This window comes from Zingiber officinale, chromosome 3B (assembly GCF_018446385.1).
Source record: "Zingiber officinale cultivar Zhangliang chromosome 3B, Zo_v1.1, whole genome shotgun sequence".
NCBI lineage: Eukaryota > Viridiplantae > Streptophyta > Magnoliopsida > Zingiberales > Zingiberaceae > Zingiber > Zingiber officinale.
Genome location: NC_055991.1, coordinates 41,815,320 through 41,832,015, shown reverse-complemented (window position 1 = coordinate 41,832,015; position 16,696 = coordinate 41,815,320). Strand labels below are relative to the sequence as shown.

The 16,696-nt window shown below is 40.2% G+C and overlaps 1 protein-coding gene across 1 annotated transcript; it reads right to left on the bottom strand.

The window, feature by feature from the left end:
• Positions 1-4,884: 4,884 nt before the first annotated feature.
• On the bottom strand, positions 4,885-6,633 carry LOC121968236 (pathogenesis-related genes transcriptional activator PTI6-like). The gene is made up of 2 exons (XM_042518696.1): positions 6,306-6,633; positions 4,885-6,076 (listed from the first exon to the last, which is right to left on the bottom strand). The coding sequence occupies exon 2, from the start codon at positions 5,999-6,001 to the stop codon at positions 5,048-5,050; it is 954 nt and encodes a 317-aa protein (XP_042374630.1). The 5' UTR covers positions 6,002-6,076; positions 6,306-6,633; the 3' UTR covers positions 4,885-5,047.
• Positions 6,634-16,696: the final 10,063 nt, after the last annotated feature.

Genomic DNA, 16,696 nt, shown 5'->3' with positions numbered 1-16,696 from the left:
TCTGCTCCACAGCAACAGTTGACACTGGACAAGCTAAAGTTTCTTTTGCGATCGTGGAGAGAACGGGAAAGCTTTGAGCCTTCTGTGACCACCACTTTAAGATATCGAAGTTTTCGCTATCTGCTTCATTAAAATCAAAAGAAGTCGTAAAATAATTCTCAAGTTCCTGTGTGGAACTTGAGGATCCTCGTGGACGTTTTGTCCGTTCTTTTAATAAGAGTTGTGCTTTTGTAAGTTTTAAATTACTACTAGTAGTTTGTTGAATTTCAGAAATATTAATTTGTGTTCCATATTTTACATAATATTGATTATAAATATCATATAAATAAATTCTAACATTATATATAATATTAACTGGATCAGGGGAAGAATAATCTTTAATTGGAATTAAAGCATCATAATATAAAGTTAACATTCTTGTAAAACTTCTAATTTAAATTTAGGATCTAAAGCAAATGCAATTAAATAAATTTCAGGAATTAAATTAAAATATTTTTCCCATTTAGTTTTCATAGCTAAGATGCAAGGAGATAAAAATTCATTATTAATATGTTCATTTAAAACTAATACTATATTAGAAAAATTTTCTAAAATTAATTGAGCAGGGGATAATAAACACCAGAAAGTTGTTCGCATCATTAAATAATTTTAAATTTTCACAAATACTATTACAAATATTCCATTGTTGTAAAAAAATATATATTAGTATTAGTATTTTGTGCAAAAAATGAACATAATAATTCTTTATATTGAAATGAATCTTATAATAATTGGTATGTTGAATTCCAACGTGTGGTACATCACGTGGAAATTTTTTAGGTCTCATTCCATTAGTTTTACAAAACCTACCCATTGTTTCATTATAGATGGATGATATCATAAATAAGAAATTAGAATTCTAATTGGTTTAATATAACTTTCTAAAATTTTTAATCCATCTTGAACACGTACATTTAAAACATGACATACACAATGAATATGATAAAATAAACCGCTAATAATAGGTTGACAAACAAATTTTAGATCATCTATACAAGCGGTATTGGAACTAGCATTCTCTAATGATATTGAAAATATTTTATGAGTTAAGTCATATTCTTCTAAAATTAAACATAATAATTGTGCGATGTTATGAGCATTGTGTGATTCATCAAAAACTCTATAAGCTAGCAATCTTTTTTGGAGGTTCCAAGAGTTATCGATCCAATGGCAAGTCACACCCATATACGAATGTGTTTACCAATGATCACTCCAAATATTGGCATATAAAGAAACTTTATTATCTAATTTACTAAATTCATCAATTAAATTTTTTTCCTTGTTTTACTAATTTTTTAATTGTATGAGTAAGTGTAGTCCTAGGAACACGTTTAACACATGGATTAAGAGATTCTTTACAAAAATCTTCAAATGTGCATTTAGATCCAAAACTAAAAGAAAGATGTTCTACGAAAATAAATTTAGCTAATGATTCTCTTAATTTATTATCCGAATATAAAAATAAACCGAAATCGGTACTACCGCTAGTTGAAGAAAATCTTGATAATTGTGTTTGAGAACGGTCGAGTCCATATTCCGTCGGGTGCTTCGTTTCTACATGTCGTTTCAACGACCCATAGCCGCTGTCGGCTTGGAATTTGTAGGAAGCATTGCAGTGCTTACATTTTGCACGCATTTCTCCCGACGGAAGAGTGACCTTCTCAAAATGTTTAGTAAAAATAGAAGATTTTAGAGGAGGAAGTTCCCGAACCTTAGAAGTAATTGCATCGATACTTCCTTGTGTGTCGGGTGTCGGATTCGGAAGATGCTCGATCTCATCATCGGTGGATTGAATGTTGGGGTCCTCCTCCCGCGGATTCATTATTTGCTTTCCCTTCCGAGCTCGAGATGATGCACCTCCGCGGCCTCCTTCCATTGTAATTGAAAACGAAAGCGTGTAGAGATTAGAGAATACGAAAATGAGATTAAGAGTAGAGAAGATGTGTGTGAAAAATGATGAAATAAGCTCTCTATTTATAGAGTTTTGATAGTAACGGACACTAAATCATAGCCATTGATCAAAAAACGGTCAAATGATCCTAACCGTTGAAAAAAAATACCTAAAAAACCCTCCCAACGGCTACGAACCGCCGGTTAACCGGCGGTTCCAACGGCTATGAACCGCCGGTTCAAGCCGTTTAAAAAAAAAAAAAAAAAAATTCTGCGGCTGAACCGCCGGTTCAACCCGCCGGTTAACCGGCGGTTCGCCGGTTTTACATCCAATGAACCGGAACCGGCCCGGCAACTTGCCGGGCCGGTTCCGGTTCGACCCGGTTACGGGCCCGGGCCGGGTCCGGGCCAGACCCGGCCCGGGGTCGGGTCTACTTGCATAGTCCGTTGGGCAGACATTCTCAGCCAACTACACGTGGACAATTTTTGAGATAACCATGGTTTTGGTTGTTTTGTTTCGTTTTTACCTTCTAATATATGATTACAGATTTATAGCAATTGCTCATTGATAATTTTCTCAACTAGTTCTTGCTTTCTTAACCTCTGGTTATATACAATAAGATTGGATTGTAGATCATTTGGCTACTCAGGTTTTCTTTGTCAATGCATCTATTGCAATGTGCTTCACGTCATCGAATTTTGTTAATATCAACCTCGGCTCCAGTTGACACGGTGCTGTGAACCCGATCTCAACCACAAGCTCGGCTCCAATTAACATTGATAACCTGAAATATCATAATGGACAAAAGATCCGTCATATAAAAGACAAGGTCTCCAAGAAGAACATGAAAAGTTTCTTGAAACCAATTCGGAGACTGGAACTCATACGAGATACTCGAGTTAAACTATTGTGTAAAGCCCAAATCTCCAGCTCATCACCACACTTGCCAGCGTTGTGTTTAAAAAATAGCACCCTATTTGTCACTTGTCTTCTCAGTCATCATAATTTACTTTCTCCGTGTTCATCCTGGGACGAACTGACGGGGATAATTTATTTTTTCCGTGTTGATCTTGAGATAGATTGATGGAGACGTTGGGATGAACGTATTCGCCTTTTGCTACACGTGTTTAAAAAATAGTAGTCTAACAACAGAAAAGTCCTAGTTGCTTTATTGATTCTTTGCAAGCCTGAGCATTCCTATTCAGTATACCTCTCGCTACCAAAATGTCTATTTCAGCCCACAGCTTCCTTACTCCTTCCTCCCATGCCACGCTTCTAGTCCTAATACTAATTCGTGGAGCTCAGCATCTACAATAAACGTTGGGCCCCAACTGGAGATTTGGTAGAAGTGTTTGATGGTGTAGGTGTATTGTAGAAAGATAAAGGAAAAACCATTTTTATGTTGCTTAAAAAATTAATTTCAGTTATCTGTAGCTTCATCTTCCGAGCATGCAACTTCTTGTTAAAATTTTTATGTTGCTCTGCGACTCGACGCTATTGAGCTACCAGTAAAGCCAAACATTCTTGTCAGATTCCTTGGACACCAGGGCCAACAAAACTCCAAAGAGCAAACCATGAAGAACTCTTTCTTGGTCGGCACATGTGCTGTTTCTTTAAACCCTTTCAACGCTTGCGTCTTCACGCTGATTGAAGCTTGCATTTCTACCTGTCTCTTTCATTTGACTCATAAAAAGTTTGAAGATTCTCTTGGCTACGATCCGCTTTGACTCACCTTCGAGAATCTATCTTGAGTTGCACTTGTATTTGCATTTGGCGTGTAGTTTTACAAGTCTATATGTTCTTGGAATTGATACAAATGGGTGATGAGACAGATCTCCCTCACGGAGTACACATGGAAGATTTTGGTAGTACTCGGTCAACAATTATCCGACCTCGACGTTGATGTTTAAGTCAAAACAATTGGTGATTAGGACAAGACTACAGGACGTAGGTTTGTTTTTAAATTTGTACTCAAAGAAACTCCCCTCTTCTTCTTGGATGTTGCTCGGTCAAAAAATGAGAAAGAGAGTGATTTACTCGCAAAACAATACAAAATTTATCTAAAATGATATTGAACTAAAATTACTCTAATTTGTCCACTCATGGACTAACCATCACTGCATTGAAAAAGCCCATTTGGCCGCATAACTTGTGAAAACCGCGCTGACGACAAACCGCAACAGGGACGACCAAGAAAGGCCACGTTTTTAATGTTGGGAGAACCAAAGTGTACAGCCACCCTCTACGACGCACTTCCACGTGTCCCAGGCCGTTAGAAGATCAGCAGCTGCTCAAGTTACTTCCATCTCACTGTGTGTGTCTATATATTTGCATCCAGCGACTTTTCTTTTTCTTATTATTAAAATAAATATTTTTTTTAAAAAAAAAATAAAATAAAATTCTCATTTCTATCCCCTATAATTATATATAATAATCATTTAAATATTAATTTTTAAAAATGATGTAACATTATTATAATATTATAATAACTACTACATAATAATTATTTCCTATTATAGTAATTATTGTATAGTAACTTTTATAATATGTAATAATTATTGTGTAGTTATTTCGGTGTAATCGGTTACCACATATAATAATTATTTTAAAGTTAGTGTGTTATAATAACTATTGTATTCTTGAAATAGCTAATGTATTATTATAGTAGTTACTATGTTATTATCATAGCTACTGTATCATTATAAGAGCGATTGTATAATTATAATATTTATTATATAATTATAACAACTATTAGATACAACTGTTATAATTGTAGTATCAATATGACAGTCTACCTGTAATAATAAAAAAAAGAAATTTTAATTTAAGAGAAAGAGATAAAAGTTGTTATATACGGATAACAAAGGATTAAAAAATTAAGTTTTAATCGTATCAAATCACTGATGTCAAATACTGCTCTCAGTTATGTAGGAAGCGTCATATCATCTATATATTACGCATTAATTCATAAATAAATAAAAAACTGAAAAATAAAATTCCCGGGAATCCATTTCCTCGCCGTTAGGAGCGGACGGACGGAGACATTTTCTGGCAACCAAAAATAATAATAACATCGAAATCGAAGTACGAAAATTGAAAAAGGAAGCGAATAATTAATTAGAAAGCGAACAAGTCGCCGATGTCGGCGAAGAGATCGTCGGCCGCCACCGCCCCTTCGCAGAACGCCAAGGGAGCGAAGTCGTCGAACCCTGGTCCGAGAATGGCGTCGCTCAGGTCCTCCTCCAGGAAGCCGGTCGGAGCCACTGCCTCCTCGTGGAGGAAGCCGAGCGGCTCTGGCGCGTCGAATCGAAGCAAGTCGTCGAAGAGGGCGTTCTCCTCTTTGAAGGGGAGGAAGCCGCCTAGTTCCAACGGGGGCGGGTTGGCCGTGAATCTCGTCGTATGAGGTTTGGGCTTTTCCTCTGGCTTGGAGGAAGAGGAGGAGAAGCCGCGGAGGACGGAGGTCGGGGAGGCGATGTCGCGCGACTCCTCCCCGGTGTCGTACTCGTACCCGCCGGAGATGGAGGTGGGATTGTTCTCCGAGAGGTTCTCCTTGGGCACGGCGGCGGGGAAGTTGGTGGAGGCGTCCGGACCTCGTAGTTTGATGGCGGCCGAATCGTACATCTTGGCCGCCTCCTCTGCGGTGTTGAAGGTGCCTAGCCACAGGCGCACCCGCTTCCGTGGGTCTCTGATCTCGGCCGCGTACTTGCCCCACGGCCGACGCCGGACACCGCGGAACCTCCGTTCGCCCTCGTCCTTGCTGCCGCGGCCCCACGCTGCAGGTGGAACAACCGTCCTCTTCTCGACGGTGCCTCCGCCTCCCTTGGTGGCCTTGCTCTTCCTAGCCTCCGCCGCGCCCGCTCTGTTCTCCAACACTACTTCCTGAACGAAACGCCGTAGGCGGAAGCACCCGCCCTCGTCGCCGGAAGAGTCAGTCGCGTCATCGTCAACACAAAAGATGCGCACTACGCGCTGCCGCGTCCGCTGTAAGTCCCTCGATTGACGGCGCTTCGGCCGCGACGGAAGGCTTTTGGATGCGTCACCGATGCGCTCAGCCTTCTTCATCGACTCCATAATTAAAGGTAGCTTGATCTGCTTACTCCTCGCACGAACTCCAGTACTCTAATCTATCCTCATCTGCATCCGCCGCTGCATCCATCGTCAAAAAGGAAAATCACATCTTTCTCTTCCAAAAGCTCCAAGATAAGCAAAGAAAAACAACGCGCGCACGCAAACAAAAACAAAAAGCTGCAATTTTTACAGAGGAAGAACATTTCCACCAAATCCGTGACTTTTCATAACACAACCAAATCTCCTTGCTGCTAAACTAAAACCATCTCCAGTTCATTTCACACAAGCGGTCGATAACAGTTCATACCTGATTTTGAAGCCGAAGCGCCTGCAGCTGAGCGCAGACTAGCTAAAGAAGAAGAAACGATGCGATGGTGAACAGAGCAAGAGCAGAAGCAGAAGCAGAAGCAGAGTGCAGCCAGAGGGATAAACAGGGAGAGATGCTTCAGTTTCAAAGCACAAAGTGATGGCGAAGAGCTGACAAGCAGAACAGAGTGCACCCAGAGAGATAAAGTGGGAGATGTTTCAGTTCCAACAAAGCATGAAGGGAAGGAGAGCTTTATAGGATCGACATCCGGCCCCCATTTGCCTCCCTGTTTTTGCCCTTTTATTATTTATCAATATTTTAGTTTCCACTGTTGCCCATTGGTTAGAGGCAACAATATTCAATTTTATGACAATATATGGTAAACTGCTAAACTATTAATGCGGTGGACAATTTTATTACGGTGGAACAAGACTTTATTTCTAGTAATATATCTTCCTTCAATATTTTGTCTTACTTTTTCTTTTAGCTGCGCGTTGTGGTGCGTGTGTAAAAATAACAATGAAGCAACTGGACCCCACCGTTCTAGCCAATCATGTTTTGGTGCGACTCGGTTGCGGTTCCCCGCAGTAGTTTTGTCCTGTCTTCCTGCTGATTTAATACATTTTATTAGCAGGCCTAATTTTAACAGAGGGGCAAGTATCCAAGAGTAAATCGGCAGTTATTGCCGGTAAAATTTTTCCTTAACGATAAAATAATAATAATAATAATAATAATAATAATAATAATAAAAGTGTTTTCTTTTAGATATATTTCGATTTATTTAATCGAAAATAAATAACTTAGACTGAGGGGATTAAGATTTTGTCAAAAAACAAAGACAAAAAAAAATCTAGTCCGCCAATGGGAGGAGGTGCATGGTCCTTGCTTGAATATTAGGTATGACTACAAACATACACTTAGATAATTCTAGAAATTAACATTAGGACTTTTATTTTGAATATATTAATAAAATAAAATAAAATTAACTTAAGTCATACTAGTATAAAATATAAATACCTCAAACATGAGTTCATCTTTAAAGAAAAAAAAAATAGATATATCGTAACAACCGTCTTAATATTGGTCCCACATATATGGAGAAAAATAAATATAAATACATAAATGTTAAATATATGATTTGAATCCATCCTAAAGGAACCACACATGTTTGAATTAACATATTTGAACTCAATACTATTTACACTCAATTAGGGTATCAAAAATTAATCAGACTCATCAATTAGTCGATCGGAAAATTATCTAATTAAAGTTAGGGGTTTTAGGGTTTGGATTAATTTGGATTAGAATTTTTTGGTTGGGGTAGGATTGGATTAAATTTGAGTTGAGCTGAATTTAAGATTTAATATTTTTTTAAAATTAAATTAAATTTTATTATAAAAATTAAAATATTTTATGTACATAATAGCAAAAGATTAGTATAATAATGATAAAATAATAAAATAAAAATAAAGATTTATAGGAAAAATAATAAAAATCTATTTAATTGGATCAGTCGGGTTGGTCAGATTATCTAGGTTCAAACTTGGATTTAGGATATTTAAATTATGTTTAGGTTCGGATTGGATTCGAGTTGAATTTTTATTTTAATATCCTTATTTTGAATCAATTTAAATTTATCCGATCTATCAAATTTGACACCTTTACCCTCAACAATGTGAATATGAAATTGAGATTAGAACGAACTTTAATCTAATTGGCAAACTTCTTCAATCTTTTATAGCATTAACATATACTTTCTAAAAATGAAATTGCATGAAGAGGCAAGATACGAAGAAGATCTAGCTAATAGTATCAATTCGAGTAATTAAATTCTAAGACACAGCAATACAGTGGGAAAGACATGAGCCGAGAGAAACCAAACAAACGGTAAAGTATAATTAAGCCAAAATAAGGAACACACATCCTGTAAGTCACTCAAATCAAGCCTTTCTTTTTAAACTCCATCTCTTTACCCTCAGGATTAACCCTTTCATACCCAACTTTCATAATTCTAAAAAAAATATTACCTCTCCTTTCCACATTCAAATTTTTATTTTATCCATTCAAAAATTATTATTCTCAATTTATACTGTCAAATTCAAATCTAAGGGCATAGATACATTAAGAGACTTTTAGAAGTACATTGAGTTTTATTTGAAATGATTGACGTTTCTAGTTCTATCAGTCAGTTTCAGACGAAACTTACAATGTAACTATACTACATAAAAATTCAAAAATTTGAAAATTTTCAATCTAAGCGAGTCTTAGGAACTCATTGATAGGGTTGATGAGCAAGGGAAGAGTCAAGTGATGGTCTACTTAGGTTGTAGCCCCGGGGATCAACACTGATAACATTGAGGAGCTGTAGGATTTGTGACGGTGTTGGATATTGGGGCCTTAAATGGACCAAAACGATTTTGAGAAAAGAAGCCATCAATTGTTGAAAGTCGTAATTGACTTCAAAATTGAAATCTACGATTCGCGTAGATAGATTTAGACTATTAATTTGCTCAAAACTGATTAAGGGTGAATGAGAAATTAATGTTTAAAGTCGGCCCAAAATAACATTTATTATTCATTAATAAAGTGCATGAGAGAATAATACCACATCGGAAATTCTCGATGTGTATTCTCTACTTATTAATGAAGATGTGTTAATGGAGTTAACACAAAAATAAAGGACAGGTGCTCCCTTAGCCCAGGGCGAGCGCCCGCCACGTGCGTACGTGCGCAATGGGCGCTTTGTAGGCGCACTTTGCACTTCGCACGTACGCATTGAGAAGCTTAAATTTATGCTCCAGGAGACATTGCAGTGCCTACGTGGCACCTATGCGACATCCCCGTGGGCAAAGGGAGATGACTGGACAGTTGACTTAGGGAATGGATGGCTACCGTTGATCAACGTTGATCAAATAGGTATGATGGATCGCTTGTGATGCGATCTAGAGCGTTGGATCGCAAAGAGTAACGATCTGACGGCTTGGGATGAGACTTGATCTGAAGTATCGAATCAATGGATCCAGATCCGATGGCCGATGACAATAGGCGTGATCTGAGGGTCACAACTCCTCAGATCTGATGGATGAGATTGAAGTGAGCTTGGAGAAGGGTTACAGCCCTTCAGAATGAATGATCTAGATCGATCCAGCCCAAAGAACACATCCACTCACCCAAAGGACACTCAACCTCTTCTTTCAGTATAAATAGAACCCTCCAGATGATGGAATAAACACTAAATCCTCTCTTCTCTTCCTCAAGCATTCATCTCATCTTGTGCATTCAAGAGTCCAAGAAGTCTACTAGAAGGTTCGCTGGTCTCAGAAGTCGGAGTGCTACGATTCCGAGACGTTCGTCGTCGTTGTATCTTGGGAACGAATTGCAACAATCCGTTAAGCACCGTAGCGGAGCAATATCGTTTACGGAGATAGTGTCGAACACTAGCCTCGACGATCAGTTTGCATACTCCAGAAGCTACCCGGGCTAAACAGTTGTAAACGATATTGCTTGCAAACTGATATGGCTACCAACGACATTCCGACGGTCGTTCCGACCGCCATTCCGACAACCATTCCGCACGGAGAAAAGCCGGAGAAATTCACCAGAACCGACTTCAAAAGATAGCAGCAGAAGATGCTATTTTATCTAACAACGCTAAACCTTGTACGGTTTTTGCACGAAGACACGCCAGCCGCTACGGAAGGTAGTAAGGCTGCTAGCGATGCGTGGTCTCACGGAGATTTTCTGTGCCGCAATTATATACTCAACGCCTTGGACAACACGTTATATAACGTATATTGTTCTCTGGAGACGGCAAAATCTTTGTGGGAATCCCTTGAGAAGAAATACAAGACCGAAAATGCTGGATTGAAGAAATTCATCGTCGGTCGGTTTCTGGATTTCAAGATGGTGGACTCAAAAAGCGTCTCATCTCAAGTCCAAGATATGCAATTAATACTGCATGATCTGGACGCCGAAGGCATGAAGCTGAACGAGACATTCGCAGTTGCTGCGGTAATTGAGAAGCTCCCTCCGTCATGGAAGGATTTCAAGAATTACCTAAAGCACAAGCAAAAGGAGATAGGGCTGCAAGACCTGATCCTGAGGTTACGAATAGAGGAGGATAATCAAAAGTTATCCGACTCCAGAGGAACCAAGCGGACTATAGACGAAATGTCCAACCTGGTCGAGCTGAACGCTAAAAAGCCGAAGCAGTTCAAAAAGAAGGCTCAAGCAAAGAAGTTCAAAAGCTCCTGCTACAACTGTGGAAAGGCAGGACACCTGTCCAAGGACTGCAGACGCCCAAAGAAGCCAACCAAGGGGCCAAAGGATGCTGCGAATCATGTCGCAACCTCTCTTGAGGACTTGGATCTCACTGCGGTTGTATTTGAAGCCAACTTGGTGGATACCAACCCGAAGCAGTGGTTCATTGATACTGGAGCAACTCGTCATATCTGTTCCGATAAGACGATGTTCTCCAAGTATACTCCGATAAATGGAAGGAAGCTCTATATGGGTAATTCCACGACGTCGCCAATTGTTGGACTCGGAAAGGTTGTTCTGAAGATGACGTCCGGAAAGGAGCTAACACTCATTGATGTACTCCATGTTCCCGACATCAGTAAGAACCTAGTTTCTGGAGCGGCATTAGTCAATGCCGGATTTAGGCTAGTGTTCCAGTCAGACAACTTTGTACTTACGAAGAATGGTGTCTTCGTAGGAAAGAGGTACCTAGAAAAGGGTCTATTCAAAATGGTTGTAATGCCTGTACTCCGAAATTTTGATGGTAATAAAATAAATGCTTCCAGCTATGTTGTTGAGTGTTTTAATTTATGGCATGATCGACTCGGATATGTGCATAATAATACTCTCAAACGTCTCGTCAAATTAAATTTATTACCAAACGTCAATGTTGACGGAACACACAAATGTGAAGTGTGCGTGGAAGCGAAAATGACGAAACTACCTTTTCATTCGGTGGAAAGGACAACAACTCCTCTAGAGTTAATACATAGTGATCTATGTGACTTAAAATTTGTGCAAACTAGAGGAGGTAAAAAATATTTTATTACTTTTATCGATGACTGCACAAAGTTCTGTTATGTCTTTCTTTTAAGAAGTAAAGATGAAGCCCTAGATGCGTTCAGAACCTATAAAACAGAAGTTGAAAACCAACTTGACAAACGAATTAAAATAATTCGAAGCGATAGAGGTGGAGAATATGATGCACCGTTTGATGAATTTTGTACAGAATCTGGCATTATCCATCAAACAACGGCGCCTTACTCACCTCAATCAAACGGTGTTGTCGAACGTAAAAATCGGACACTAAAAGAAATGATGAATGTCTTGTTGATAAATTCAGGTTTACCTCAAAACTTGTGGGGGGAAGCAATATTATCGGCAAATCACATTCTCAACAGAATCCTTCATAAGAAAAATGATAAAACTCCATATGAACTATGGAAAGGCCGCGAGTCATCATACAAATACCTGAAAGTGTGCGGGTGCTTGGCAAAGGTCGAAGTACCTAAACCAAAGCAAGTAAAGATCGGACCTAAAACGTTCAATGCGGTATTTGTCGGATATGCCCATAATAGTAGTGCATATCGTTTCCTAGTTCACAAATCAGACATTCCTGATATACATGTGAGAACTGTTGGTGCAACCTTAGGTCAAGGTTGACCTGGTTGACCTGACTCGAGTTGACCTGACTCGAGTTATATTTTGATGTTTGACTTAGGAAGATTGTTGGTGCAACCTTAGGTCAAGGTTGACCTAGTTGAGTTGTATTTTGATGTTTGACACTCGTGGAAGAGTTGTATTCTTGATATGGGACAAGAATAGATGTTTGGGAGATTATTGGTGCAACCGTAGGTCAAGGTTGACCTGGTTGACCTGATTCGGGAAAAAGTCCAAGTATGGAGACTTGGCAACGGAAAAGTCCAAGCAGGGAGCTTGGCACTAGAAAAGTCCAAGTATGGAGACTTGGCATGGAAAAGTCCAAGGAGCTTGGCACGCGAAAAGTCAAGTATGGAGACTTGGCCGGAAAAGTCAAGCAGGAGCTTGGCACGAGGAAAGTCCTAACTGGGATGTTAGGCGGTTGGAAAGTCCTGGTGAGTGAAGCCAGGCGGTGAGAAAGTCCTAACTGGATGTTAGGCAGTGTGGAAATCCTGGTGAGTGAAACCAGGCAAGGGAAAGTCCTAGGGATGTTAGGCAGTTGGAAAGTCCTAATGCGGGATGTTAGGCGTTGGAAAGTCCGGTGAGTGAAACCAGGCAAGGGAAATCCAGATGGATCGGGGATGATCGGACTGCTGGTGTTGAAAAGTCTAAGTGGGTCAAAGGGATTGACCGGACACTTAGCGGGGAGTGCTAGCAGGTCAAGGGAGTGACCGGATGCTAGGCATGATGTACCAACAGGTCAAGGTTGACCGGATGTTGGTGTGGGAGCCTTAGGTTTAGGGCTGAAAAGTTTGGATCGGGCTGCAGACCGATCCAATGATACATGGCTCATCTGATCGGTCTGGTGACCGATCAGTGACCGATCAGTATGCTACTGATGGTTATCTGATCGGTCTGGAGACCGATCAGAAGGAGATCAGTGGCAGCGGAGAAAGAAGCCTGATCGGTCCGTAGACCGATCAGGGACGGAACAGAAGCATAGGCTTCTTCCCTGATTGGTCTGCAGACCGATCAGGATGTTGCCTGATCGGTCCACAGACCGATCAGGGCTTCGATCGCGACACCTGATCGGTCTGGGGACCGATCAGGTGACAAACAGAAGCTTCGTGCGCCAAGGCTGATCGGTCTGCAGACCGATCAGGGTTCTAGCCGTTGCGACGCAACGGCTAGTTTCTTCGCTGTCTTCTTCGCAGGTATAAAGGGGTCGAGGGCTGCTGCTGCGCGACAACTTCTTCCTCTTCTCTTCTGCTACAGAGCTGCTGTTCTTGTGCTTGAGCTTTGTTGAGCTCTTCTTCGCAAGCTTCGCGTGAGCTTCTCGACTGGGATATCCTGCTGTTGTAGGTGTTCTGAGGAGCTGCTGCTTCAACGAATCCAGTCGGCAAGGAGGCAAGAAAACCTGTGTTTTTACATTCATTGTTCTTGTCTTCTTGTATCTCTTGTTGTATTCCTTTCTTGCTGTTGCAAGAATATTGTGGCGAGGTTTCTCCACCCACAAGGAGTATATTGTATTAGCCGGTTTTCCGGGGACTCATCCACCGACGGATTGAGAGGCTTCGTCTACCTTACGGACACGCCGAGGAGTAGGAGTATCATCTCCGAACCTCGTTACATCGACGCGTTGAGGTTTGATCTTCTTGTTTTCGTTTCCTTGTTTGTTTTTCCGCTGCGCTGACGAATTGTAGGAAGAAACGCGAGGGGTCGGCTATTCACACCCCCCCTCTCTAGCCGTACGAAGGATCCTAACAAGTGGTATCAGAGCGAAGGTTCGCTCTTCATTGGATCAACACCCGTGGGAGCAAAGCTAGAGAATGGATCTCTATGGAGAAGATGTCACCATTCCACCCTTCTACGAATGCGGCGACTTCGCGTATTGGAAGGTAAGGATGAAGTATTTTCTTATGACTAACATAATGAATTGGTTTTGTGTACAAGAAGGATTTACTCCTCCGGTGGATAAGGAAGGAAAACCACTTGAGAAGAAGGAGTGGACAAGAGAACAAATTCACAAATCCGAAATCAACAAAGAGGTAACGAAAATAATTGAATTTTCATTGCCTACTAACATCTTGTGTAAGATAGGTTACAACAATGCCAAGGAATTATGGGATAACTTGGCCAAGTACCATGAAGAGAGCTCCACTTCAAGCCATGAAGAGGAGCCTAGTGAGCCAAGTAGCTCACATCATGAAGAGAGCAAATTGGAAGTTGAGGGTTACTCAACATCTAAAGAAGAAGAGGAAGTGAGTTCTTCTTCTTCAAGATCGGAGCACGAAGAAGAAGCTTCTACCTCCGGGAGGGATGAAGAAGAGAGCATCCATTCATCCTCAACCCTAGGTAACTCAAACACTTTAAGTTCAAGTAAATTGCATATAATGTGTTTTGAGTGTAGGGAATTTGGGCACTACAAGAGTAAGTGTCCAAAGAGGGTAAGGAAGACTCCACCGGCGCCAAAGGTCAAGGTAGCCGGAGTCCCGACACGCAAGGGCAAGGAGCACGTGGTGTGCTTCCAATGCAAGCGAAGGGGACATTATCGGAGTCATTGTCCGAGGGGGAGGCAACCTCACAAGGGCAAGAGACCGAGCACTTCTATAGGGGGAGCTAAGGCAAACCCTAAGGTATCATTTAAGTCTCATTCGTGCAATACTAGTAAGATGCATGCTAGAAATTTTATTGCACTAGTCAATAATGATAAGCATGATAACATTAGAAATCGATACACATGCTTAGGTGCCAAACATGTGAGCCTAGATAAGGATAACACTAGGAAAGCCAACCCTAGAATTACCTCATCTAAGGTTAAGGAGAACCTAGGTAGGAATCCCAAATCAACTAGACACATGCCTAGGAATGCCTCAAAGAAAAATGACAAATCAAAAATTGAGGTACTAGAGAAGGAGAATCAAGTCTTGAGGTCAAGACTTGATACTTTGGAAAATGCTCTTAAGAACTTGGAGAAGTCATCTCTAGGGTTTAAGGGTCAAAAACCAATGTCCAAGGACAAAAAGGGTTTGGGTCACAAACTTAAGTCCCAAGTGGTCAAGCCCACTTATCATAATGTTCCATTCGATTATGGAACAAAACCTAGGGCTAGGAAGACCACTACCAAGGTCACAAGGGGAGTCGCCCCTATAGTTGACCTTGATGAGACCCAAATGACCAAGGCTTCAAAGCCTAAGAGGGTCATTAGGAGGGTTGCTAGGGAAGTTATCCCTAGTGAATATTTAGTGAACCCAATGAGCTCTAATAGGTATTGGGTTCCTAGGAGCATCTTCTCTACCCCATAGATGGGTTAGAGAGTGTCAACTCCAATTAGAAGGGTAGTTAACCCAACTTTGAGGAAATTGACACTCAAGGAGCATTTTCAAGGTTTTGATAACCTTTGAAAATGAAAAAGAATTATTATTTACTCCTTAAAGAGTAAATTGTGCCATATTTGAAAAATATCGATTTCAATCTTATTTGGCACAATTTAAGAAAACCTAGAGAAATACCATAATTGAGATTTTGGTTTTCTCTTAGGGATATATGGGCAATCTAGGGTTAGATTTTAAGTTAGCAAAGTGGTTAAGGATACTTAGATAGGTAATCTAGGTATATTTATCTATGCTAAATCTTGCCATGATTGTTTGCCCTCACATGTCATGACATCATATTTAGTCTTATTATCATTTGAAATGTCATGATAATACTTAGGCTAGTTTATATGTCATGTGTTAGTTTAGTTTCAAACTTTATGCCATGACATCATGACATTGGCACATGTTCTCATTTATGATACCATTTTATGCCATGTCATCATCTCTTGCATTAATAATCAATTGAATTGATTTAAGGATGAAAAACACATTTTGATATTGAGATCAAATTTGTGTTTAGAAAATGCATGAGACCTTAGCCTAAGATACCTAAACCCATATCTCACATCAAAATTGACATGGATGTGCTTGATACACTCTAGATGTGTGTGAGATATTAGGATCATGAATTAGGATCAAGGTGCATAGCTCTTGTACCTAGATGAGCCTAATTCAAGATATGGGGGATCATAGGGAAAGCTTGTGTACAAGTCATGTACATATAGCCCTAAGATTGTGGTCCCAAATTAAAGGGTTTGAAATCATTTCAAAATTGTTTTGAAAAACCTTGATGAAGCTTTCCTAGTGATAGCATTCATCATTGAACATTGTGATACAAAGTTGACTTAACTTTGAACTATTTCAAAGTTTTTGAATTTTGTATCAAGATTTGAAAATGGAAGTTATTCTCATAGAAAACTATTTTTCCATGATAGTATATGTTATGAGGAATGTATCCTCAAAATTTCACATTTTTTCGAATTTTCTGGAATTTTTTAGGAGTTTCTGAATTTCCGGGAAGGGAAATCAGAAATCTCTGATTTCAGAGTGTGGATCGGTCACCGGACCGATCCAGGGAAGTTCTGATCGGTCTGGTGACCGATCAGTGACGATCCAGTGCGATCAGTGAAGCGTGGATCGGTCTGGGGACCGATCCAGGGGGATTCTGATCGGTCTGGGGACCGATCAGTGCGTGCCAGTTTCTGATTTTTCAGCTGTTGGTCTGAAATTTCAGCTGGAAGTTGGGTTTTGTGGATTTCTAAGGTTTGGAACTCTCAAAGACATTGTTGGTGCAATGGTCAAGGGGGAGTTGACCTCTAGGGGGAGTTTTACCTAATTGTCAAGGGGAGTTGACTT

Bases quoted from the DNA above. Each gene is read 5' to 3' on its own strand.
- LOC121968236 (XM_042518696.1), bottom strand. From the start codon at position 6,001: ATGGAGTCGATGAAGAAGGCTGAGCGCATCGGTGACGCATCCAAAAGC.